This window comes from Schistocerca nitens, chromosome 1 (assembly GCF_023898315.1).
Source record: "Schistocerca nitens isolate TAMUIC-IGC-003100 chromosome 1, iqSchNite1.1, whole genome shotgun sequence".
Lineage (NCBI taxonomy): Eukaryota > Metazoa > Arthropoda > Insecta > Orthoptera > Acrididae > Schistocerca > Schistocerca nitens.
In genome coordinates this window covers 655,170,722-655,196,764 of record NC_064614.1, presented here as the reverse complement: position 1 = coordinate 655,196,764, position 26,043 = coordinate 655,170,722, and the positions used below count along the sequence as shown (strand labels likewise).

The 26,043-nt window shown below is 45.2% G+C and overlaps 1 protein-coding gene across 1 annotated transcript in view; it reads right to left on the bottom strand.

Annotated features, from left to right (window-relative positions):
* Positions 1–823: 823 nt before the first annotated feature.
* The window catches only part of LOC126193002 (uncharacterized), a 163,791-nt gene continuing 138,571 nt past the window's right edge, over positions 824–26,043 (bottom strand). The window contains exon 3 of the mRNA XM_049932655.1: positions 824–1,033. Coding sequence (XP_049788612.1) covers positions 824–1,033 — 210 coding nt within the window. The remainder of the gene's footprint in view (positions 1,034–26,043) is intronic.

Sequence of the window (26,043 nt, the reverse complement as noted above, 5' to 3'; positions counted from 1 at the left end):
TAGGTTATCAGCGTATCTTCTTCTAAGACCTATATTTGTCTTTCACATGTACGCTGCATGGCAGACATTGAATTTTAATGAACATACTTCTGCTTCTCTGATTTTTTGAACGTGTGCAGAGAGTTTGTAACCATCTAGAGTACGTAATACAAAGTTTCTCTCTTCGTCTCATACGTTCGTAAAAGGCTTCTTGTTATTTCAGTAACTGGGAGAAATTTTACTGAACTCGCCACGCTCTACTTCAATAAAATTCTTCAGGTTATCAGACCGCATCGTCATAATTTTGAAATGCGCCAACGTTTCGGCCAGCGTTGCAGCTAGCCTTCATCAGGGCCTGATGAAGGCTAGCTGCAACGCTGGCCGAAACGTTGGCGCATTTTAAAATTATGACGATGCGGTCTGATACCCTGAAGAATTTTATTGAAGAAGACAACGGCTGCGGAAGCCTACGCTTACATTCGCCACGCTCTTTTCAAAACGGATATTGGTCGTTCACATGAATTCGGCGTCTTTCCGCTAACAAGAGCGGCAATGCAGCTCTCGCCTTTAAGCACACTGACTTCGGGGCATCCATCCAACCCAGTGACATTAAAATAAATTCTTATCCCCGTTTTAGAAAAAAACTCCAACCTAAACCCATTCAGCCCGTCAAAAACTGATGAAGGAGACCGGAAGCACTGTGTCCAGTCTGTCGGCCAACCTCTGGCCACGGCGTCTGACTACCGTTGTCGGTGCTACTGCGAATGCAGCCTAAGGCGGACGTCGCAAAGCACTGGGAACCGCCATAGCGCTGCACGCTGCTGTGGAGCCTCATCTCCGCCCCCTAAGCGTTTGCTGAGAGGACAGGGCCCAGCGCCGCTGAAGAGGTGCTCCAGACCACCCCAGCCGCCCCCACCCGCGAGCACCGCGCAGCGTCCGTGTTTCGGGGGGACGCGCACACCGCAGGCCGCGCGTGTTCACCGCATGCGCCGAGCGACAGCTCGCCGCGCCGCTGGCCGATATCGACTGGCGCGCCCGCTGGATCCTGACCCCTCTGTCGACAGGAAACGATGCCATCTCATAACTCACTGAACGGCGCTGCAGTAAATCTCTCACGGAAGTGCTCCAAAGATCCACACGGCGCCGCTGCTGGATAACAGCGCCAGTGCTCGCTTTACGTAATACGCGCGCAATTTGCTAAAAACGAAGCTGTCAGTTAATTCTTGTTCTACCTGTTACCTTTCCCGTTTTAAAGTAGTATTGCTCTTGGTTTTATTAACTTAGCAGCTGAAAAACCTGGAATTGCCCAGGTATTCATTTCGCCCGTTTTCTGTCAGAAACGAAAACGAAAAATGAACCGCGTTTGAGGAGTAACATCAAAAAATAATTTACATATATTTCTTTGAAATTTTGAAACAGTCGTGCAAATAGATAAGCGTAGTGGACAAATCTAAAACTACAGTTTCCCGGACAGTTTCTGTACGCTGGGCGCAGCTACTTCTAGTGTCTCTAAAGCGATTTTTTTAAATTTCTCTGTGGCAACGCCTCTTAGTATCTTCATTGACAGCCATTTTTTTTCACCTACAGCCGCTTGCGCTTTGCAGTTGAAAACTGTCAAAAGCGCTGTCGGGTATCAGGAATGTGGACTGTAGGCAGTGTCTTACTAGTAGAGAAGAAATTTATTAAGACTCCATGCATGATGCGGCATTTTTTTCACGTACCTCACTGTTTATGACATACCTCTTGAACTATATGTAATGCAATCATATATTACTGTAGATGCATTCAGCAGGATATATGGATACTGAAATGAGATTTTCACTCTGCAGCGGAGTGTGCGCTGATATGAAACTTTCTGGCAGATTAAAACTGTGTGTCCAGCCGAGACTCGAATTCGGGACCTTTGCCTTACGCGAGCAAGTGCTCTACCATCTGAACTACCCAAGCACGACTCACCCCCCCGTCCTCACAGCTTTATTTCTGCCAGGCAAAGATCCCGAGTTCGAGTCTCGGTCCGGCACACAGTTTTAATCTGTCAGGAAATTTCATGTATGGATACTGTCGGCGAAATAGTTTGAGAATAGAATTATGAGCATGGAAGCAATAAATTTATACGACATGCATGATGCGGCAGTTACCACTCATTGTTTATGATATCTTCTCATCTATCGTATGTATGTGTTTCTTATCCCCACAGAGCTTTTTGTCTTACATTAAGAGACACCTGTACGAAGCTTGGTGGAAGTCGGTCCAGTGGTTTAGGAAGCGATACGCGACATACACACGTACATACATTCATTTTTATAATACGGATGGGTTGTAATTGCGTATTGTATTCATTAATTTTCCTTCTAACTTTAGATTTCAATAGCTTTGTATCTATATTCGATAATAAGACCTGGTTTTCAACATGTGGCAAAATAATTCATAGCATTTTCTTTTTAATTTTTTTTATTTTGCTGGTACCTCACATTTCACAACATATGCAGACGGAGACCAAAGGCGAAACTTCTGTGTGCAGCCCGATCCACAGAGACGAATCCGATATCCAGTGTAACGAAAATTTCGAACAAGTTTTGGAAGAGGACCGCCTTCGCTACCAGTTATTTAGTTTTCTCATACGTCATTTATGGAAACAGGCAGAAATCCTCAAAAACAAGGGGAAGGGAGTCCATATATTTGACAAGCAAAAATGGACCAGGTACGGCAGACATTAGAAAGGACTCCAACACAACCACTGCTTGCAGTGACCACGATCAACATTGCACAAAATCTTCCATGGGACGTAACGTCTTAATGTCTAAGAACATAATCTGCTTCCGGCGGTAAAGACCACGAACAAACCACAGCGCAAACAGTTTGCGCTGGATATGCTAGAGAAAAGTGTCGCAAAACAATTACCTTTAGCAAAAGATTTGTCTCTCCAATAGTCAGTTAATCAAGTACTCGGGAAACTGAAGAGTCATACTGTTCGTACATGGCGATCAGAGTGTCTTACGTTACACATGTAATGAAATGACAAAAATTCCAGGGCCCAGACGTGCTGTGGGCTTATGCACAATTGTTGGTCTGCGCTATTGTTTTTGAGTGGTTATATCGCCCACCTGCACATGTTACAAGAGTAGAGGGATATGAAGGCTTGACCACACTAAGCTGATTCGAATGATTGTGTGTTGCAGGAGTGACGCAGAGATGATGATATCACGGGCCGGCCAAAGTGGCCGTGCGGTTAAAGGCGCTGCAGTCTGGAACCGCAAGACCGCTACGGTCGCAGGTTCGAATCCTGTCTCGGGCATGGATGTTTGTGATGTCCTTAGGTTAGTTCGGTTTAACTAGTTCTAAGTTCTAGGGGACTAATGACATCAGCAGTTGAGTCCCATAGTGCTCAGAGCCATTTTTGATATCACGGGATAGAATGAAGACCTGCATAAAATCAGTCTTCGGAAAGAAAAAAACAACCACTCACAACTTCATATTTAAATTTTTGTGAACCACCTATAACAAGTATTACTTTCCCAATGCATGAATTTTATTTAGTTATTTTAATCATTCAGTTAAGATAACGAGCTACTACATTTTTATTACCACTCCATTGCAGCCTAGTGTTGCCATGTGACACTTTTAACAATACGATATATATTTTTTCTTGCAGTTGTCTTTTTATAAGAGAGCAGAGTGGCCAACACAACCTTTATTCCGATGTCTTGTGACAGGAAGTGCAACACTGCTTGCAACAGTAGTCAAAGCGTCTTTTTCAGTTGGCTTACGGTCTGTAACATACAGTCGCCTGTGGTAGACTTATTATTACTCACTTGTCCCTTGCTTTTCTCTCTTACGGATAAAAATTTGTTTGAAATGTACGCCTGTACTGGAAAATTCGAGGAAGAGTAACTAATTAATATCGTAAGGATTGTAGAATGGCGAAAGTCCTTTTTGTCATCAATCTTATGACCGGTGTGATCCCGCCCGCCCCTCGCCCCCCCCCCCCCCCCCACAGTGCTAACCTCTTCATCTCAAAACAGCAATTACACTCAACGTCCTAAATTATTTATTATTTGCTGTATGTGTTCCTGGCTCTTTCTTCCCCTGCAGTTTTTACTCTTTACAGCTCGGAAGCTAGGTTTCTTAACAGTAGGCCTTCTCAAAACATTGCTCTGAGCACTATGGGACTTAACTTCTGAGGTCATCAGTCACCTGGAACTTAGAACTACTTAAACCTAATTAACCTAAGGACATCACACAAGTCCATGCCCGAGGCAGGATTCGAACCTGTGACCGTAGCGGTCGCGCAGTTCCAGACTGTAGCGCCTAGAACCTCTCGGCCACCACAGCTGGCAGTAGGCCTTCTCCTCGCCGATTCTGCGACTTCTTATTTGATCCTACCAACTAATTTTTACATTCGTCTAAATGATGAAGATGTTTGGTTTCTGTGGCGCTCAACTGCGCGCTCATCAGCGCCCGTACAAAGTCGCAATTTTCACACAGTCCAACATTTTTACCCAGTATAATCTAGCCACTGTCATGATGAAATGACGAGGACAACACAAACACGCAGTCCCTGGGCACAGAAAAATCCCCAACCCGGCCGGGAATCGAACCCGGGACCACGTGATCCAGAGGCAGCAACGCTCGCCACTAGACCACGAGCTGCGGACACATCCGTCTAAAGCACTACATTTTAAAGCAAAGACTTTGATTCTCTTCCTTTATTTCTACACTCCAACTTCTATAAAACTCTGTGCTCCAAACGTACATTCTCTCAAATTTCGAATTCATACCGTGTTTGATATAGGGATAATTCTTTCGGCCAGAAATGCCCTTATCACCAGTGATATTCTGCTTTTTATGTTCTCCTTTCTTCGTCCGCCATGTGTTCTTTTGCTTCAAAGATAGCAGAAATTTTTCCCTTCATGGTAATCAATGTTGGTGTTAAGATTGTTCCAAATCTCATTTCTAGTACCATTTACACAATGATATTCAACATAAAACACTTCACAGTGCTCATAAAAATGGTGTTTCGTCACGAACCAGCTTTCGGTTTCTTAGGCCACCTTCAGGTGAACGTCAGCACGAAGTTCCGAGTAGGTACCTTGCACGGATTACAATTGTAAATCCTATATATCTTCCGTTTCACTCCGTGGAACATAATTTTCGAACCCCGTTGACGGTACTCCAAGATCGTCACCGTAATCCACTGGGACTTTTGAAATTGTTGCCGGGTGCAGACAACAGAGGAACGAATAGTCTTCGCCATCCTGTAAGTTCCACTTGCCACCTAAAATGTAAACAAAATTCATATTTACATTCACATGTCTAACACCTTCTTTCCTCATTCAACTCAATGGTAAGTCTAACTTTTCATTCTGATAAAGAGGTCTTCTTGCCCAGTCTGTTGTCAACTGAAGATGGCCCTATAGAAATCGAAAGCTGGTTCGTGACCAAATAAATTTATTTTGGACAACTATTAAGAGATGTTTCCTATTTAATACTGTTATCTTTTTCAGCCAAGCAGCGATGGAAAATTCAGTTAAACTTACATAATGATGCAATATTTCACGAGACATACGTCCGGGGTTCCAGTGCGGGATCGTAGCTGTACACGATAAGGAAGGAAGACTATGGTGCACTTTCGCTTCCACAACGAACTAGTTCCTTTTTTTTTTTTTTTTGTGGGTAGGATTTGGATACAATGTTGCTCTCATTTTTGTCTGTATTATATTATCCCAAAAACAAATTACTGCAACACCCAGTTTCCTATAGAGATTTGCGGGCGGCGACTACCGGAAAGAGAAATTCCCTCGAATATTGCCTAATTGCCTGCCACCATTACAAATTTCGATGCAGTTCCACGAAAAACACCGAAACCTGTGATTAGTGGGATTAAAACCATCTTACCACTCTTTCACGTAGCAAGTGAAACACTTTAAGAAGAAGAGGTAAAGAAGACACTCCTAAGTACCAGACCAACAGGGCATCGATTGTACACGTTGAGATATAAAACGTTCCACAGATACACAACAGATTTATATTTGTAGGACCAAGTGTTAAAGTTATCATGTGCATCAGCACAGTAAGTGAATATTCTTGCTGTGGTATATCACTTCGATCACAGAGCTGATGTGCCTGGCAACGCAGTCTTAGCTACTTCAAAATCTATAGTAAGTAAATGAAATACAGCAAACACATGTTTGCAGAAAAAGTAGAAAATGAAAAGTCTTTAGTTCCCATAACAAAATATTTGAGACTGAATCGCTGTCCATCCAGAAAAATCTAACAAACTGAGAGGCTGGTTAACTTCAGTTCCGGCATGATGTCTGAACTTGTTGTTTTGCTATTTTATACCATTTTTGAGTAGGCACTATGAACCGCATGGCCACATCATTTTGCTGCATGCATCTTATTGTCGACAATCGCAAATAATGCGATAGGTATACAATCTTCTGAAGAGGGGTTCTAAGTTCCCGAAACCGGTTAAGAAATTAAATTTCTTTTATACAACTGTTTGCTGATTATTTCGATTTGAACAACTACAGTTGCTGAGGATGAATAAAATACTAAACCAACAATTGTTCCAGTCCGCTGATTATGAAAACCGTTTTGGAAATGATTTTCTTGGTTATAAGGAACAAACTGAAAGTTCATATACAGTCTCAAAATTCACAATTTCGAAGATCGCGTGCTACAGCTCCAGTTCACTGGAAACTAACTACTGAGACGGATGCTTCTACACTGAGTCGGACCTTCCTTCAGCAAATGTTGCACAAACTAATTAAAAAGTGCAGAAACAAAAATAATATAACTTTCATGTCACGTTTATATTGCGTACTTCTCTAATTTGAGCACCACTGTACCATTCATTAACATTATAGTGCCTACTACAACTGCATAGTAACTGCGTCTGCTTTACTTTATCAAGCTGCATGCAGCTCTTCAGAGTTCTTTGTCCGACAACTTTTTAGTGTCACATAGTGAAAAGTTTAGATTCAAATTTAGTTTTGTTTCGTGCTGTTTATTAAATAAACTAATTCGTTACAAGAGTTTATTAGAGTATGAAATGAGACTTCTACTTGACTGCTTTTAGTCTGAACTTAACGAAGTACTAGGTAGCCACGTGGTAATATGAGTCGCAAGATTATGTACATTTCAGAAGGTCGAAAAATACAAATAACAACCTGAACGATAAAGTAACGAAATGTTAACTCAATTTCAAATGAGTGAAATGAACGATAACCAAACAAGTCGGCCGCTAAATAAATTCTAGTTTATTCTTGGCGTTTTCCGTTCAAATAAAAAAAGCTCATTATTAAATTATTGACGGTTGGAAGGTCCCTTTGAGGTCTAACGTACTGGAAAAAAAATTTACTCATTTTTTATTGTAAACAGAATTTGTCATTGGCTTTGAGTAGGCAAATCATTTGTCTTAACTCTCTTTTATTCGTATAGTTACCAGTTATCGCTTCCGAATATTCTGTGTGTTTGTGTTCTATTTAACTATAGCAATATAACAATAATGAAAATTATGTACCGAAAAACTGTCGCGTTCTAGTTTACAAAAGACGAAGACGGTTGGCTGATTTGCTTCAGACTGACTCAAGCCGAATAGAGAAATGGGCAAAAATCTAATTCCTAAGGAAATAACGGAGACAGGCGGAAATGAAGGTTTCATCCAAGATAAAGAAAGGAACAATGTTCTTCGTCAAGTGCAGGAGCAGTTCTACAGTTTTAAATGCCAGCGCGCCGAGAATCAGAGGAGCAATGTAAGGTAATTGAATTTCGCGCTCATTTCCCCTCCTCTGCCGGAGCTCGCCCGACTGCAGAAGTCGTAATTACGTCGCATAACGGCCAACTTTATCCCACGGCGGCGCTGTTGGCAAGACCGTCATGGTTATTACTGCCGGCCCGCCGCCAACGAAACGGTAACTTTTACGTGATTTGTTTTCTGCTCTTAATTGTCCCATAAATCGCACGTTTCCCCACAACAGGCCTTCTCTCTTCCCTTCACAGCTTGGATGTTTGTAAGTCGTTCTTGAATCTGAGTTAATTATTATAAGATGAGGTACTAGTGTCGGTTGTTTGATTAAATGTATACTAATTTTATAGCTTCATATGTTGTCGGACACTTAAAAGTAATATTATCCAATAACGTGCACTTCAGAGCACAGTTGAAGTGTTGTTTACTTACGGCGGAATAAATAGCTGAATATGCTTCAATGGCATTGTACAGTGATACACATGCCTCAATTTTAGCTACTGCATTATAGAGGGAGTTCACATGCACAACATTTAGTTTATTTGGTAGTAACGGTAAGGATATTTTGGAAGTAACGCTAAATATCTCATATTATACGTGAGGAGGAACGTTTTGGATAAAAACGCTATGGAAACGAGTGTTCAAGTACGAACTTACCAATATTATGCACATGAAAAGACTTATAAAGGACAAAAAATGTAATTGCTATAGTACTGCATTTTTTATTAAAGCGAATATACACATCAATTTTAAATAAACTTTTAGAATTCCACCACAAACGTTTTTGCATTGATCTCCCTTGAAAATCATGTAAAGTGCATAGCAGAGGGTACTTTTGCTCTGATGTGATTATTTCCCTTTCCAATCTTGAACACTGTAGGACCGAAAGCCTACATATGACGACATGAGCGGAAAAATGGGCTAACCCTCAAATGTAAAAGCTTAGAGGTAAGTGTTGCCATCTGGTGCTGGGTACGAGAACATTTGTTTCACCCCTAAACATCACTTAAGAATAATTAGGGCTGAGACCAATGTCAATTTTGATGGTTCCTGCACCCAGCAACAGATTGCAAAATGCATCTCTTAAGTTTTTACATATGAGGGTTAGCCCGTTTTTCCGCGCATGTCTTCATATTAAGTTAAGCTCCCCTCGTCGTTGTGTGGGATGTAAACAGGGGAACATTTTCGCAACGTAATACTGGTTCCTTTCCTCAATATACCCAACAGAGTTTCAGGCAATGCAATTATCTAGGCTTGTACATACTAAGTGAACCAAATCTAAGCCGGCCGAAGTGGCCGTGCGGTTAAAGGCGCTGCAGTCTGGAACCGCAAGACCGCTACGGTCGCAGGTTCGGATCCTGCCTCGGGCATGGATGTTTGTGATGTCCTTAGGTTAGTTAGGTTTAACTAGTTCTAAGTTCTAGGGGACTAATGACCTCAGCAGTTGAGTCCCATAGTGCTCAGAGCCAACCAAATCTAGAAATGTACCGCAGAATCCTCTCCACGTCTTCCCTGATCATAATAGGAAGAATCGCAAATACGAGTATTTCTCAAGAATGCGTCACGCCAGTCCCGCGTACTGTATGCTTCTTACGTACACTTGCCTACCCACCGCCATTGATCTCGTCTGCTCTCTATACAAGTTATTTTATTCATTCGGGCCACTTGACATCCCGTCGGGTCGCTGTGGCTTAACATTTAATCTTAATGTGATTGAATGTATTGGTAGACCACCTGGTGCAGTCAAAAACTACCGGTATTCAGTCCACTTAAATACAACATTGACTTTATTTACTCTATTGGCCATTAAAATTGGTACACCACGAAGATGACGTGCTATAGACGCGAAATTTAACCGACAGGAAGAAGATGCTGTGATATGCAAATGATTAGCTTTTCAGAGCATTCACACAAGATTGGCGTCGATGGCGACACCTACAACGTGCTGACATTAGGGAGCTTTCCAACCGATTTCTCTTACACAAACAGCAAAAAAATGGCTCTGAGCACTATGCGGCTTAACTTCTGAGGTTATCAGTCGCCTAGAACTTAGAACTAATTAAACCTAACTAACCTAAGGACATCACACACATCCATGCCCGAGACAGGATTCGAACCTGCGACCGTAGCGGTCGCTCGGTTCCAGACTGTAGCGCCCAGAACCGCATGGCCACTCCGACCAGCACACAAACAGCAGTTGACCGGCGTTGCCTGGTGAGAAAGTTGTTGTGATGCCTAGTATAACGAGAAATGCGTAACATCACATTTCCGACTTTGATAAAGGTCGGATTGTAGCCTATCGCGATTGCGGCTATCGCGATTACGGTTTATCGTATCGCGACATTGCTGCTCGCGTTGGTCGAGATAAAATTACTGTTAGCAGAATAAGGAATCGGTGGGTTCAGGAGGGTAACACGGAACGCCATGCTGGATCCCAGCGGCCTCGTATCACTAGCAGTCGAGATGACAGGCATCTCATCCGCATGGCTGTAACTGATCGTGCAGCCACGTTTCGATACCCGAGTCAACAGATGGGGACGTTTGCAAGACAACAACCATCTGCACTAACAATTCGACGACGTTTGCAGCAGCATGGACTATCAGCTCGGAGACCATGCCTGCGGTTACCTTTGACGCTGCATCACAGACAGGAGCGCCTGCAATGGTGTACTCAACGACGAACCTGGTCGCACGAATGGCAAAACGTCATTTTTTTGGATGAATCCAGGTTCTGTTTATAGCATCATGATGGTCGCATCCGTGTTTGGCGACATCGCGGTGAGCGCACGTTGGAAGCGTGTATTCGTCATCGCCGTACTGGCGTATCACCCGGCGTGATGGTATGGTGCCATTGGTACACACATCTCGGTCTCCTCTTGTTCACATTGACGTCATTTTGAACAGTGAACGTTACATTTCAGATATGCTACGACCCGTGGCTCTACCCTTCTTTCGATCCCTGCGAAACCCTACATTTCAGCAGGATGATGCACGGCCGCATGTTGCAGGTCCTGTACGGGCCTTTCTGGATACAGAAATTGTTCGACTGCTGCCCTGGCCAGCACATTCCCCAGATCTCTCACCAACTGAAAACGTCTGGTCAATGGTGGCCGAGCAACTGGCTCGTCACAATACGACAGTCACTGCTCTTGATGAACTGTGGTATCGTGTTGAAGCTACATGGGCAGCTGTGCCTGTACACGCCATCCAAGCTCTGTTTGACTCAATGCCCAGACGTATCAAGGTCGTGGTTATTCTGGGTATTGATTTCTCAGGTTCTATGCACCCAAATTGCGTGAAAATGTAATCACATGTCAGTTCCAGTATAATATATTTGTCCAATGAATACCCGTTTATCATCTGCATTTCTTCTTGGTGTAGCAATTTTAATGACCAGTAGTGTACATTTTCAGAAGAGTAGCAATTAATTACATGAAACTGACTCAGCCACATCTACATCGAAATGTCTGGCAGAGGATTCATCGAACCACCTTCACAATAATAGACTTATATCTTCCCGTGGGAGCTCTGATTTCAATTATTTTATTATGACGATCGTTTTCCCCTATGTTTGTCGGCGTCAATAAAATATTTGCTCATTCGGAGGAGAAAGTTGGTGATTGAAATTTCGTGATAAGATTCTGCCGCAACGAAAGGCGTCTTTGTTCTCACGGTGTCCATCCCAAATCCGGAATCATGTCCGTGACACTCTCTCCTCTACTTCGCGACAACAGAAAACGTACTACTCTTCTTTGAACTTTCTCTATGTACTTCTTTAATCCTATCTGGGAAGAACCCCAGACCACGCAGCAGTACTCCAAAAGAGGTCGGACAAGCGTAGTGTAGGCAGTCCTTTATGAGATCTGTTTGTCTTCCCTTGCCTTCTCCATATTACCTATGTGTTCTTTCCAATTTCTATTGTTCGTAATTGTGGTTCCTAGGTATTTTGTTGAATTTACGGCCTTTATATTAGATTTTATTTATCGTCTAACCGAAATTTGACGGATTTTTTTTCAACACTCACGTGGATGACCTCACACTTTTCATTATTTAGGTCAACTGCCAATTTTCGCTCCATTCAGATACCTTTTCTAACTCGTTTTTCAATTTTTTTAAATCTTCTGATGAGTTTACTAGACGATAAACGACAGCATCATCTGCAAACAACCTAAGGCGGCTGCTCAGATTGTGTCCTAAATCGTTCGCATGGACAAGGAACGATACAGGGCCTTTAACCCTACCTTGGGGAACGCTAGAAACCATTTGTAATTGCTTATGGAATACAGTCTCAGATATGTGACTGGATTCGTGGTTTCCTGTCAGAGAGATCACAGTTCTTAGTACTTGATCTAAAGTCATCGAGTAGAATAGAAGTGGTGCGGTTCGTCATCAGAAGGAAGGCCACGTAGTGTATAACAACACACACGAATTCAGTACGCTGTGTGTTCTATACTACCGGGCATTATTCGATAGCTATCAATTCCGTAGTTATCACTCGCATACTTCCTACACCAGATGCGGAAGGATGGGTCGAATTGTTTTACAAGTTCGTTCCAGCCATGTGCAGAGATACGTCTGATATCAAGAGTTCCTACGCAAACCATTATCCACCGAGCACCACCAGACGTTTTAAGAGTTTGGAGTGAGAATTGCTGAACACCTTGAATGACAACAATAGCGTTTCTCACCCTACTTCTGACGCTCACTCAAGTTCTTCGTATGCACTCACAGTCTGAGCTGTGGTAGATTTTCTTTTGGCTTTAATATTATCTTACGTTGTGCTTTTTATTACATTACATTACTCAAATTACTTATTTTCTTCAATTAATCAGAAGCGCAACAAAATTATTTAATGTAAAGAGCAAACAGAGAAATGGAAAACAGAGTTAATCGGAAAAGGGCCACAGAAACAAACTCTCAGGCTCCGTAGTGTAACGTTCTTAAAATGACCATACAGAGGGAGCGAACGTTAAAATCAAAAAATTATTACATTAAACAGTAACAAAATTAATTATCAGTGGGACCTCATGTAATCAAACCATACCAACACTGCATCTAGTTGCGGAAGATACCAGCTACAGGAGTTCACTGAACGCTAACACCGGCCGTCTGAGATCAGCTGTACACAAGAGTATGTACAAGAATTTCTAAAACATACAAAAAATAATACAGTAACCTCACATGATATACTTGAGCTAACCACGAGTTAATATGAAACACCCTCTACAAGACAAGCCATTCAAGCTCAGGACTATATGTGGCTTACAACCAATAAATAGGTAAATGATTAACATCACTAAAAACACACATCAGAGGGTTGGATCCCCTCATTCGAAGGCGCCTGATTGCAAAGCCTGGGCTATTCTCAGGTTGGAATCTCCGCTTTCGAAGATTGAGTCCGTCTGTCTGTCGTTTACTGCTGTAGCTGTTCGTTCGTTCGTTCGTCCGTCCGTCCGTCCGTCCGTCGATCCGTCCGCCTGCCTGCTCGTTGTCCGTCTCCGCCGCTGCCTGCTGTCCGTCCGTCCGTCTGTTCGCCGCCGCCTGCTGTCCGTCCGTCCGTCTGTTCGCCGCCCTCGCCGCCGCCAGCCGGTGCTCGCCGCCGCCGCCGCCGCCGTCCGTCCTGATCGTCGTCCGTCTGCGTCTTCGCCTGTTCCCAGTTTTGTGTCTTTTCTTTTTCGTGCTGTGCGTTTTTTCTTCCTGTCGTCATGTCCGCCCCCACCACCACCGTCACTACTACCGCCACCGCCATCGTCTATACATCCCCTTCCGCCGCCTCCACCACTATAACTTGGTGTGCCCAGTCCCACCCCCCTCCTTCCATCCCACCTCTCCTCACTATCCCTTAACCCTCGCTCTTTGTCGCCCCCTCTCCCGCTTCTTCCTCTCGCTCCTCTCGTTCTGATCCTTTCCCCCCACTCCCCCAGCCTGTCACTGCAGCTCCGGCTAGGGTGGTGGCCCGTCGGGCCACTGTCCACACCCAGCTCTCCCCGTCACCTTCGCCATCACCGCCGCCACTGCCACCGTCATCGTCATCGTCGCCGTCGCCTTCACCGTCACCGTCACCATCTCCGGCGCCGACTCCAGCCCCGGGACCTGCCACTCCCCGCCACATTCCAGTTGTTCCCATCCCCCACAACTCCTCCGCCGCCGTCAAGCGCCCCAGTGGCACCCCTGCCTCGTCTGCTCCAAAAAAGGCTCCGCCTCGTCCCCCTTCCACCACCCCTGATGCCATGGATGTCTCCCCGCCCGTCCTTGCCCCCTCCTCCTCCTCCTCTACCCCTCCTCCTACCGCTACCTCCTCTCCCGTCCGGATCCCTCCCTCCTTGAAGCCCGGAACCTCACCCTCTTCCTTCGCCAGAATTGTCCTGGTGCTCCCACCTCCCTCCTCACTCCTCGCTGTGATTCGATATCTCCTCCCCCAGCCCTACCCTCCACACAGAACTCCTTTCCCGCATCCCTGTCACCCACTTTGGCCCTCACGCCTCTCTCACCCCTGCTCCCTCGCCACCTCCCTCCCGCCAACCCCAACCTCCGCGTCGCCCGCCGACCCTCACCGCCGCGATCACTCGGCTCAGTCCAGTGATCACGGAGGAGGAGGTGTTGGCGGAGCTTCAGGCCCATCCCCATCTGGAAGTGCATGCGGTTCGCCGGATCCATAACGCTGCCGGCCCCACCCGCCTTATGCGGGTTTTTTCTGAGCACGCCCCCTCCATAGACCATCTCCTGAAGGAGGGTGCCCTCCTTTTTAACCAGCGTTATAAGGTTGACCCCTCCCATTCCCCTCCTCAATCCCTCCGCTGCCAAAGGTGCTTGCGGTATAATGCGCACCCAACATCTGAGTGCCGCGAGGCCCCCACCTGCCCGCACTGTAGGCCAGCCCACTTTTTACGGCAGTGCACCAATCTCCAGTCCCCCCCCCTCCTGTAATACCTGTAACCTCCCTCATCCCACCTACTCCCAGAAGTGTAAGGCCCGACCCCCTCCGACCGCTCCTGAACTCACCGTCCCTGTCCGTCCCCTGGACGCCCCCACCCCTCATGGCAATTCCCTTCGTCCCACCCCCACCGCTGAGGACATCATCAGGTTCATCACCATCGTCCTTCAAAATGTTCATCCCTTTCAGCGCCCCCACACCCTCCAGCAGATCTCCCTTGCCGCCCGTTCCATCTTCCAACTCAAGATGTACGCCACCTACTCCAACAACCAGGCCCATTTCACCTTCTCCCATCTTGACACCCTCGTCTAAATCCCTGTCATGGCGCGACAGCAACGTATTCTTTTCAACAATATCCGCTCCCTCTCCGCCAACAAGAACCTCTTCCTGCACACCCTTGCCACCCACCGCGTGGATGCCTTCCTCCTCAATGAAACCTTCCTCCAACCCCACCACTCCATCCACACCTCACCCTATCTCCTCCACCGCTCCGATAACCCCTCCCAATTGCGCGTGGCGGAGTTGCCATTGGTCACCACCGCCAGATCCCCGTTTGGCTCCAACCTCTCCAGCCCGACCCCACCGAACACCTGATCCTTAGTCTCTTCTTCCCCGGCCTTACCGTTACCTGCGCCACCATCTATGTCTGCCCTAACGCCCCTATTCCCTTCGACTTCCTCTCCCACATTGACCGTACCTTCTCCTCCTATGTGATCGCCGACGACCTCAACATCCATAGTCGTTTCACCGCCCAGTTACGGCGGTGACATCGGTTCCTCTCCTCCCTTCAAGGCGACCTCATCCCCATCCCCCAGCATACCCGTCCCGAATCCAACTCCACTCCTGATGTTATCCTCTCCTCCCCCAACCTCCTTGGCCGCATCACGGTGGATGTCCTGGAGCCTATTGGTAGCGACCATCTCCCTGTCCTCCTCACCATTTCAGACGGTCGTCGCCCTCGCCCCGACCCTCGTACTGACCCTCCCCCTAAGTATGTCCACGACTATTCCCGTGCCGACTGGAATGCCTACCGGGATACCCTCTCCACCCAGGTCGATAGCCACCCTTTCACCTACCACCACCCCGATGATGTCACCCATGCTGCCTCCTTTCTCCAGCAGACCTTGTCTGAGGCCGTGGAGGCCCACGTCCGTACTGTCGCCATCCACCCCCACCGTCCTACCTTACCCCACAGGCCGCCCTCCTCCTCCGTGAATCCCGCCGTCTCTACCGTGCCTTCCTCCACACGCGTGACCTGGACACACTACGACGCCACCGGCAACTCCAACGACACATTCGCAATTTGCTCGCGGCTAAGAAACGCCGGGACTGGCGACAGACATGCACCCGTTTAAATGCTACCCTACCAATCAACTCGTCCAAGTTCTGGTCAGCCTTCCGTCGCCTTACCGGAACTAAACCCTCCCCCTACTATCCTCTCCTCCATGATGGTCACCCCTTCCCTGACACCCTTAGTAAGGCCAACCACTTTGCCTCCTACCTCTCCGATGTATTTTCCATCCCCGATGATCCCCAGTTCGATTACTCCCTCTTCCCGGATATCCGCGATCGAACTGACACCTCTGTCCCTCCCCTCGCTCCTGGTTTCCAGTACTTGGACAACATTACACACACGGAACTCAATGCCCCTATCACTACACAGGATCTCATTGCTACACTCCGCACGAAACGCAACACCGCTCCTGGTCACGATCGTGTCACCTACCGTCACCTTTGTGAAGCTCCTGTCTCTTTCCTCTCCACCCTGGCCAGGCTCTACAATGTAGTCCTGTCCACCGGTTACTACCCCGACCTGTGGAAAACCTCCCATATCCTCATGTTCCTTAAACCTGGCAAACCGCCGTCCGCCGTCTCCTCCTACCGTCCCATCAGCCTTACCTCGGTCTTCAGCAAGGTCCTGGAATCTATCCTCACCCGCCGCATCCACCAGCATCTCCGCCAGCACCGCCTCCTTCCCGTTACCCAGTGTGGCTTTCGGCCGTCCTTCTCTTCCGACGACCTTCTCCTTCACCTCACTCATCTCCTTTCCGAACAGCTTAATTCCCGTCGCTCCGCAATCTTCCTCTCCCTGGACCTCGAACGTGCCTATGACCACGTATGGCATTCCGGTCTCCTCTTCAAGCTCCAAACCTTCACCCTTCCCGTTAACTACGTCCGTCTGATCGGCTCCTTTCTCTCCCGCCGTCCTTCCTATGTCACTGTCCATAACACAGATTCCTACACCTTTTTCCCCTCTGCCGGTGTGCCCCAAGGCTCCGTCCTCTCCCCCCTTCTGTACCTTTTGTACACGGCGGACATGCCGCCGCCGTCAGCCCCCGTCCACCTTCTCCAGTTTGCCGATGACACCGCCTTCCTTGCCCTTGCCCTTGCCCCCACCCTACAGCGCTCCCAACACCTTCTCCAATCCCATCTTGACTGGTTCACCGCTTGGTGCAACCAGTGGTTGCTCAAGGTCAATCCCTCCAAAACCCAGGCGATCATTGTAGGCAAAACCACCCCTTCCTTCCACCTCCTTGATTTCTACATCACCATCTATGGCCGTCCTATCGCCCTCACTCCCACCCTACAGTACCTTGGCGTCACCCTCGATCGTCGCCTCTCCTGGACTCCCCACCTCCGGGCAATCCAAGCCAAGGCACGCTCCCGACTCAGTCTCCTCAAGCTCCTCTCCGGCCGTACGTGGGGTCTGGACCCCTCCACCATCACACCTACAAATCCCTCATCCGCCCTGTCCTTTGTTATGCCCATCCAGCTTGGATCTCTGCCCCCCCTCCCTTTTATAAATCCCTCCAAATCCTTGAACGCCATGCTCTCCGCCTCGCCTATCGTATCTGTCTCCCCTCCCCCACGCGGATCCTGTATTATCTCATCCCCTTCCCCCACCTCCTCCTTTTCCTTGAAAGGATACGAATCCTGTACACCTCCCGTAAACTCGACCCTCCTCACCCGCTCGTCTCCCCGATCCTCTCCCACCCCCGCCCGCTGCCGCACCTGTATTCCCACGTCCCACCCGGTCTCCATCTCTCAACCCTCCTTACCCTCTCCCAAGGTGGCTTCCACCAGCTCCCCCTCCCTGATGATGTCTTCCTCCTCTCCTATCAACTTTGACCCTGCCCCACCCCCCCACTTCCGGTGTCTTTAGGCACCCTCCCTCCCTTCTCTTCCCTTCCCTTCTCTTTCCTTTTCCCACGTCCCCTCCCTCCACCCCTCTTCCCCCGGGCTTCCCCTCCCCCTTCCTCCCTCCCCCCTTTCTCCCCTGCCTGTGGCATCTCTGCTCTCCCCTCTCGCTCTCCCACTCCCCTTCCTCCTCCTCCTCCCTTGGCAGGTCCCCGGAATCGCACACGCATAGTGAACATTCGCGCGCCGGAGATCATCGCCATCAGTGTCTAGTGTGTGTGCTTCGTTTTGTGTTTTGTGCAGTTACAACTCAACTGTTCACATGTGCCGTCGCCGTTCTCCGTGTTTTGTGCGCCGTGTCAACAAGTGTTAGTGTTTTTATCGTCCAACGTGAACGGCTTCTTGTTTATTGTTTATTGTATCTACTTTCTTTGCCCGCCATTTTTTGTATTGTCTGTGTCACCTATATATCGTATTCTTGTACCCCTTAAGGCTGAAGAGCAGCGTATTAGGCTGGTGCCAGCCCGCCTTGTATGAGGTGATGAAAATTACAATAAAGAAAAACAAGAGAAAAAAAAACATCACTTAAACTTGATTAAAAACGGATTGCAGAGATTAGCACGAACTTGAAAAAAAAAGTTATTTGTTAAATAAATAGAACTACAAACGAAACCGGATGGTATACCCTGAAGAAGGTCACTTGCAACAGTGACCGAAACACCTGTAGTTTTACATATTGACAATGCGGTCACAAACCTAGAAATATTTGACTGAGATAATGGCCACGGAAGCCTAGGTTTATATTTAACTACGCTGTTTGCCGCTCTATTATTGAAAAAAAATTACGAGTAGCCCCAGTTGTGAATTAAATGAGCCAGAATGTGCTTTACATTAATAACAGAGAAATAAAGCTACACGCGACTTAGGACTGCAGCTTTTCTATTTCAAAAGGAGTGGTAAATTTTTTCAAGACCAGTAACGCTACAGAAGGAGCGCAACCAGGTGCCATAATATTACACGGAAATAAGTTCCTAACAGGTCATTACAATTAAAGTGTAACAATGACGATGTTAAGGGAGACCACCAGTTTCAGTTCCACCACTTAGATGCAAGAAAGCGTTTACGTACATACTGGTCGATGCTCACCGATTCAAAATGCAGCACTGTAGAGCCTCCACAAATTGGTTCCATGTGCCAGTTATCCATCCACTGTGAGTGTCAGACAACGGTGAAGAGAGGATTTAGCAGACATCTCCATTTATTGGAACTGAATACACCGGACTTGTTTTACTTTGGACTGAAAACTCCGCTCCACACTGCCGCTGTAGTGGGGATCAGAAAAACCGATCGGTTAAAACCGATACCCTTATTTTAGTTCTGAAGACCAGTATTTTTCGCTTTTGCTTGACTCAGTTATAAGTTTTATTTTTATTTTTGCTAATAACCGAGTAGAAAACCGAAATGTCAATTAGCCATACCAGCTTTGCTGAAATTTTTCGTTTTTAAACAAACCTTTTTAAGGAAATGAGTAATTTTTATTAGTAAAATTGGTTTGAAATACTGTGTTATTATAGAAAACGGGAAATTCGATCGGTGGAGTTTTTAAGCAATGCCGACAGGAACGGACAACAAACATATGGCATAAGAATTGGTACAGCATTGTTGAGACAATAACATCCCTGTTGCCGTGTGTCGCAGCTTGGTGTATGTTTTCTTATTTCGGTCTTCGTCTACTATTTTTGCCCTATGCGTCTCCTTGTATTACCTACAAGTTCTTATTTTAGATCGTAACACATGGCCTATCATCTGATCCGTTGTCTGTATAGTCTGTTCCACGTATTACGTTTTCGCCATTATTATGTATAACCTATTAAATTCTCTTCTAATATTATGGTTCAAATGGCTCTGAGCACTATGGGACTTAACTTCTGAGGTCATCAGTCGCCTAGAACTTAGAACTAATTAAACCTAACTAAGATAGGGACATCACACACATCCATGCCCGAGGCAGGATTCGAACCTGCGACCGTAGCGGTCACTCGGCTCCAGACTGTAGCGCCCAGAACCGCACGGCCACTACGGCCGGCTTCTAATATTACTTTTCAGAATCGTTCTGTGGCGTCACATCTTAAACGCTTTCATTCTTTTCTTGCATTCCCACAATTCACTTCCATGCATACCTAGGTTCTTAGAAATATATTTCTCAGGTTAAAACTGACAGTTGGAACAACGAGATTTCTTTCGGGGCTTTGCATTTGTCTGCTTCCTACGATGTTCTTGCACCGCCCGTCTTGTGTAATTTTGATTCCAAGATAGTAGAATTCCTGTACTACATCTGCCAGTTCTGCCACTAGTCTCATTTCTGCTACGCCTCATTACTTTCGTGTTTCTTCGTATACTCTTAGTGCGAATCCTTCTCATATTAGACTAGTTCGTTCAAGAGGTCCTGTAAATCTGCCTCTCTTTCTGATAGCAGTACTATCAGAGAATATTATAATCGATATTCTTTCATCCTGAATTTTAATTCCACTTCTTGTTTCGTTTCCTTACATTAAACGAGAATGGTTGCATTCCTTCCGTACGCTCTCTTTTAATCGAAGTACTTCTCTCCTGGTTGGCTATTCCTATTCCCCTCTCTCTGATTCTATTTATATTGTGTCTTACCCGTATTTCACGATCTGCAAGATACGTCCACAGTTTTAGCACTTCTGTCCTGTAACTGTTTCCTTTCGGTTTTGATGTCCCAGTAGTAATTAATTCTTCTCAAATGTGGATCCAACATAAGAGATTGGTCAGCTACTGACGGTTGGAAACAAAGTCCTAGATGGCGCTTAAAATCGCTATATTCAGTGCATCAAAACCAGCGACCGACCTGGCCCAGGCCACCACGCACATTGGAAGCTGAACTGCAACAGCCTGCTTGCTAAAGACTAAGAGGCCGTCCCTCATAGCCTGCCGTGATTAATACACTGTGGAGCCTCGCTGTGGAAACCCCAACGTAAATCTTTAGTGACAATTATTACAATTTGGATTCAGTGCCACCTTCCGATTTTCTCCGAGCCGTGCGGGGCTCGTGTTCCCGCCGTCATGTATTTTACACCCTGTTTTAAATGTTCCGCCACCTCACTACGTTATTTTAAATTACTACTGTCACTCAGTTGCTGCTTTGCCTGACCGTGAGCAGCGTTAGCAGCGCGTATCGATATACCCCCTCTCGTAGTATCTTTGATCGACTGCCGTTACTTCCCTGTCGTTGTCTTTCGTAAACCAGTTGGGGGTTGCCAGTTCCGGTCGCGAGGTCGGGTCTGCCAGTCAGCCAGTCAGTTGGAACGCGTCTGGAGCGGAGTCAGGACCTGCCTGTCGGGGAGTTGTAGTGGGGCACTAGTGCAGTCGGGTTGGAGCTGTGAGGTCTGCGTCGACATGGCTCGCCCGACCCTTGCCGGGCCACGGTCTTGGTGGATCGTCGGTCGGTCATCCTACCGGACAACGCGTTTTGGCTCGCCGATCGTTCATAAGGCGGCTGTGTGCGTGTACATCGACTCACGATTTGTCTTCGTGCGTGTTTAGTTACTGTTGCGTATCGTTCAGGTCTTCGTGCAAGTGTTTGTCAGGTTGTGTGTGTAGTTGGTGTTATTTCCATTCATGACTATTTGAGATGTCGGCATTCTGAGAGGGAGTCGGTCGGTTGGTGCGGACCAGGGAGGATATCTCCGTGCCGCTCGTTCGGCTGGGTCCGCTGCCGGTCCCCGTGCAGTGTCGGAGCGTGTGTGGAGCTGTCCGATCGCTACGAGCTTCGCGGCTCACCGACCCAGGACGTCAAGTTGAATAGTGCTTTCAAGTACCGAAGGTTTTGATAGCTTTATATATATATATATATATATATATATATATATATATATATATATATATATATATATATATATATTCATTGTGGATAATTACGTCCGCAGCAATTTGGTGTTTGAGTTCTCATGTACCGGTTGGTGGACAGCAAGTTGCTGTGTCGATCAGTCCGTGGCTGTCCCCTGTTTGGGTTCCGACGGATGAACTGTAGTTGGGCTCACCACCTGTCTCACCTAAGTGAACGAGGGCAGACCGACCTCCCTGGAGGCTTCTGAATGCCGTTGTCTTTGTTGTCTTTCCCACCGGTGTTTAATTATCTGTTTTCAGCTACTTAAAATTTAAGCCTTATGGTTATATTTTTTTAAATTTTAGAAAATAAACTGTGGGCTTTAAGCCTTGCAACTTTACTCTTAAAATTATTTTTCAAGCTTAAACATTGCGGCCTCCTGCCTTTAAAGGATTATGGCAATATGTTTTAAAGTTTTGAAGCTTAATTGTGGCCTTCAGCCATTTGTATTGCACCTTGCATATGTTTTTTATATCTACTTTGCCCGTTTCAGGCAAATGCCGGGATGGTTCCTTTGAAAGGGCACGGCCGATTTCCTTCCCAATCCTTCCCTAACCCGAGCTTGCGCTCCGTCTCTAATGACCTCGTTGTCGACGGGACGTTAAACACTAACCACCACCACCACCATCTACTTTGCCTTGAGGCTTGCCACCTAGCGGTGATATGTTTTTTAATTACTTTATTTGCTAATTTAATTGCTTTTTTATCTTGTTGATTTTTAAGGCTTGGAGGCCTTCAGCCTTGAAAGAGTTGTATTTGGTAAAGGTTCAGCTACTTGCCGCTTTGGTTGTAAGTGTGTGATTAAATTTCAATAAATTACAATTAAAAGGTGAAACTGACCCCAACCTTATTTGGCCCTTTCCACAATTCTAATTACCTGTTCTGCGCAGCGGGTTTAGCGGGCGTCTCATTCCCTTTCGTCACACTCAAGAATGACCTTGACATTAATAGTAACTTTCACTTTGGATTCATGTAACATTGTGAACAATTTTAATGTGCTATATATTGCTGGGACAGTTGCTAAACCCGCACATGGCTTGCACCTTTTCATTCTAGATACAGTGTCTCGTATATGCGATTGAAATATATCACTATATTTGATGAGCATGTGGGATTCTATCACATGCTGATGTTTCCGCTCTGCTATCTAATAAAGATATATTGACAAAAAGACGTATGTCATTTTTTTGTGTAATGTTCTTTGACAGTGCCCAAGGGAGTTGCATATAGGCAGTGATCAATGTAATAAATAAAGCGTTCATGTTAAATAAAAAGAAACTGATTACTTTCAACAATTAAGAGAAAAAATTCTCTTTTTCCTTTTGCTACGTGATGTCCTCTAATGTCGCTAATTTTACCATCGTGAAGATGGAACTCCTCCTACTGGGTGTTGTGTGATGTCCTTAGGTTAGTTAGGTTTAAGTAGTTCTAAGTTCTAGGGGACTGATGACCATAGATGTTAAGTCCCATAGTGCTCAGAGCCATTTGAACCATTTTTAGAACTACTCCTTGACAGTTCAACTACAGCCTGTGGCCAAAGAGCCACATCATTCTTCGCTGCCAGACAACCAAATAGGCTGCTGCGCCAGCATGAGGTCCACGAGCGTGGAAAAACGTTTGGAATGAGATCAGTACAAGAAATTGTATGGCGTAAGTTTCACAAGTTCCATATCATAAACAGAATAGCGTGACAAATGGTTACTCTAAAATTTTAGCCATCTAGTATCACAAATTTTGCTGCCATTCATAGTGGATAAACTGCAGTGTACATTAAATTAGAAAAAAATGATGGTTTTCTGCAGCAGGTAAATCGTCTCTCGCCAAAAAAATGTGTATCTTATGTGTTAGCCTAACTAAAGGACAAGAATAAAATAATTTTCTAAAAGTAATGGAAAAATGAAGAAAGAAAATGTCCTGCATACGTTCTTGAATTAAATAAAAATGTAACGAGTATAAGAGAAACATTCCAGCCCACAAAACTAGAAACATAGTAAACATAAGAACTTAGATAAAAGTCTTCGCCAATAATGAAATAACAGAACAATTTCTTCTTCCATTTCAATGAGTGGACGCCCCAGTCCGAAAACAGAGAAATTTAACGGACATTTAGTCTGCATCTCTTCACTGGCCATGGCAGACCCTTATATGACATTTGATGTTTTTAGTGCCTCGTAATCTCTTCAGACATTTTTGTTTCAACAGAACAAAATAAATTAAAAAACTCAAATAATTTGGCTGTGATATAATGTATCTTTATGATGACAATAACTGAAAACGTTTACTTACATTTTTATAACAGTTGGCAGATATCTGAAAAATAAAACGCTGAAAGAAGATTTAAGTCTTGTGTAGTTATTGCTTTACTAACATTGTCACAAAGATGTGAAACGGAACTGATAAGCAAGAATTAAATGCAAAATTAGAATACAGAGACGAGGTTTCTAAGAAGTATCAAGTAACGTAAAAGAAAAGAAAACACAGTACAGGATGAGAAATGTTGATATTAGAAATGAACTATTCATGTTCAGCGCAAGTAAAAGTTAGATGAAATTAAGAGAAAGTGGTCTGCACTTCTACTTGGAAACTGAGTTGAGAGAACAATAAATCAATACGAACCAGAAGTGAAACGAGACTCCGAGAAACCAAGGAAAATATGTTAACTATAAATCGTCTGAAACTGCAAATGAAGAACAGGAAGGAAACAAAAGAACTTCCAGTCTGAAATATCCCATCGGACTTCTAACTTTTTGCTGCGGCTACAAGTAAATAGCCATAACAGAAAACAAAGAAGAAGGAGATCAGGAATAACAGACGTGTGACAAGTGTGTTGATGATTCGTGCAGGTATAAAATCACACAGTTTCCCGAGGAGCACATGGAGAAACTCTTGCATCAAACGCATCGGAAGAAAAGCAAGAACATCATAATCATTGACAAATATTGTAACATTAGGATGCTTTATTCTCTAATGAATGTTTTGAAACATTGAGATAGTACAGAAAAATAAGGTGTTTTATATTTGATTTCTTTTGTGCTTCTCTTGCAGATATGTTCAACACATTCCTCTTCCTCAGTTTCAGTAGCGAGTAAATACACGTGGTGACTTCATTTCAGACTGTCTACAATCCCTTAGATGCAAGTCAAATATTTTGTGAATATGTACATATGTTTGACACACCTATCACGAAACCAGGTTAAAATAGTAGTCTACAAATTCTGTGGAGTGATAAAGTTCATCTAGCGTGAATTCGACACGGCGGCAAATACCGTAGCACTGGAGTGTGATAGAGTATGGAAATGTGTAATCTCCGAACGTGTGGACAGAATATACGTCATTACCGGCCAGCACTCTCAGGTAAACATGGAATGCGTTTCAACGCTCACGTTTTGTCGAGGCTTCCAAATAAAAGAACGTGTGCCGTACACCGGCTGCTAAATTTCCGAATTTGTTGTACAGGGCTCTCGACGCTGTTCATTATCGTGTTGACATGTACAGCGGGAATGCTTTTGCTGATAGCTGTTCACAAGCAAAATACGTTTTATACTTATTGCAAGTGTTGAATAACGCAATGAAATGTAAATAACTTTCTAAATACCGGCAGTATCCAACTAAGCTACCATTCAGTATTGAGTGTCTGATGTGATAGTTACTGGAGGACCACAAAATGTCTATGAATGCTTATTATACCGATGAGGAGACCATGTCCCAACATTTTATTAAAATTTGAGCACCATCAGTTACTTCCAGCACCCCAAACCCACTACAGTAGTTCTTTGTCAGATGAGTAAATCCTAACTTAGAGATCAAACAAAGGTCAAAACTGACTAATTACCTATTGCTGCTGGAAAAACTATGAATGTGTCATTTAAACCACTGCTTAGACCTTTTTCTAGTCAGACGACGACTATTATTATTTTTTGTGTGGTTCACCGGCTGATGCAAGCCTTTCTAATTAACATCGCAGTGTTAGGCAGGGTATCACATCTCCCATGTGTAGCTGTTTCGTATAGCTGACATTTACTGTTCAGTGACATTCATGAGGGTTTTATAATGGTGGAAGAAATGTGACAAAGCGAAACCCTATATTGATACATAAATACCTCTACTCGAATAACACCAGCGATAGCATAAAATTAACGTTGCTTTGTGTCAAACGGAAGGCTGTCAGTGTGACTTGAAGTCACTTCAGATGTATGTGTTCATTTTCACGTGCTTCGAAGGTTGTCTAGTGCTATAACGTCAACGATCTCTACCTAAGTCTCTTCATCATTTTGCTTACCATTTAACTCAATGTCCCACCTCTGGCACCTCAATTCTGGACGAAAACTGTAA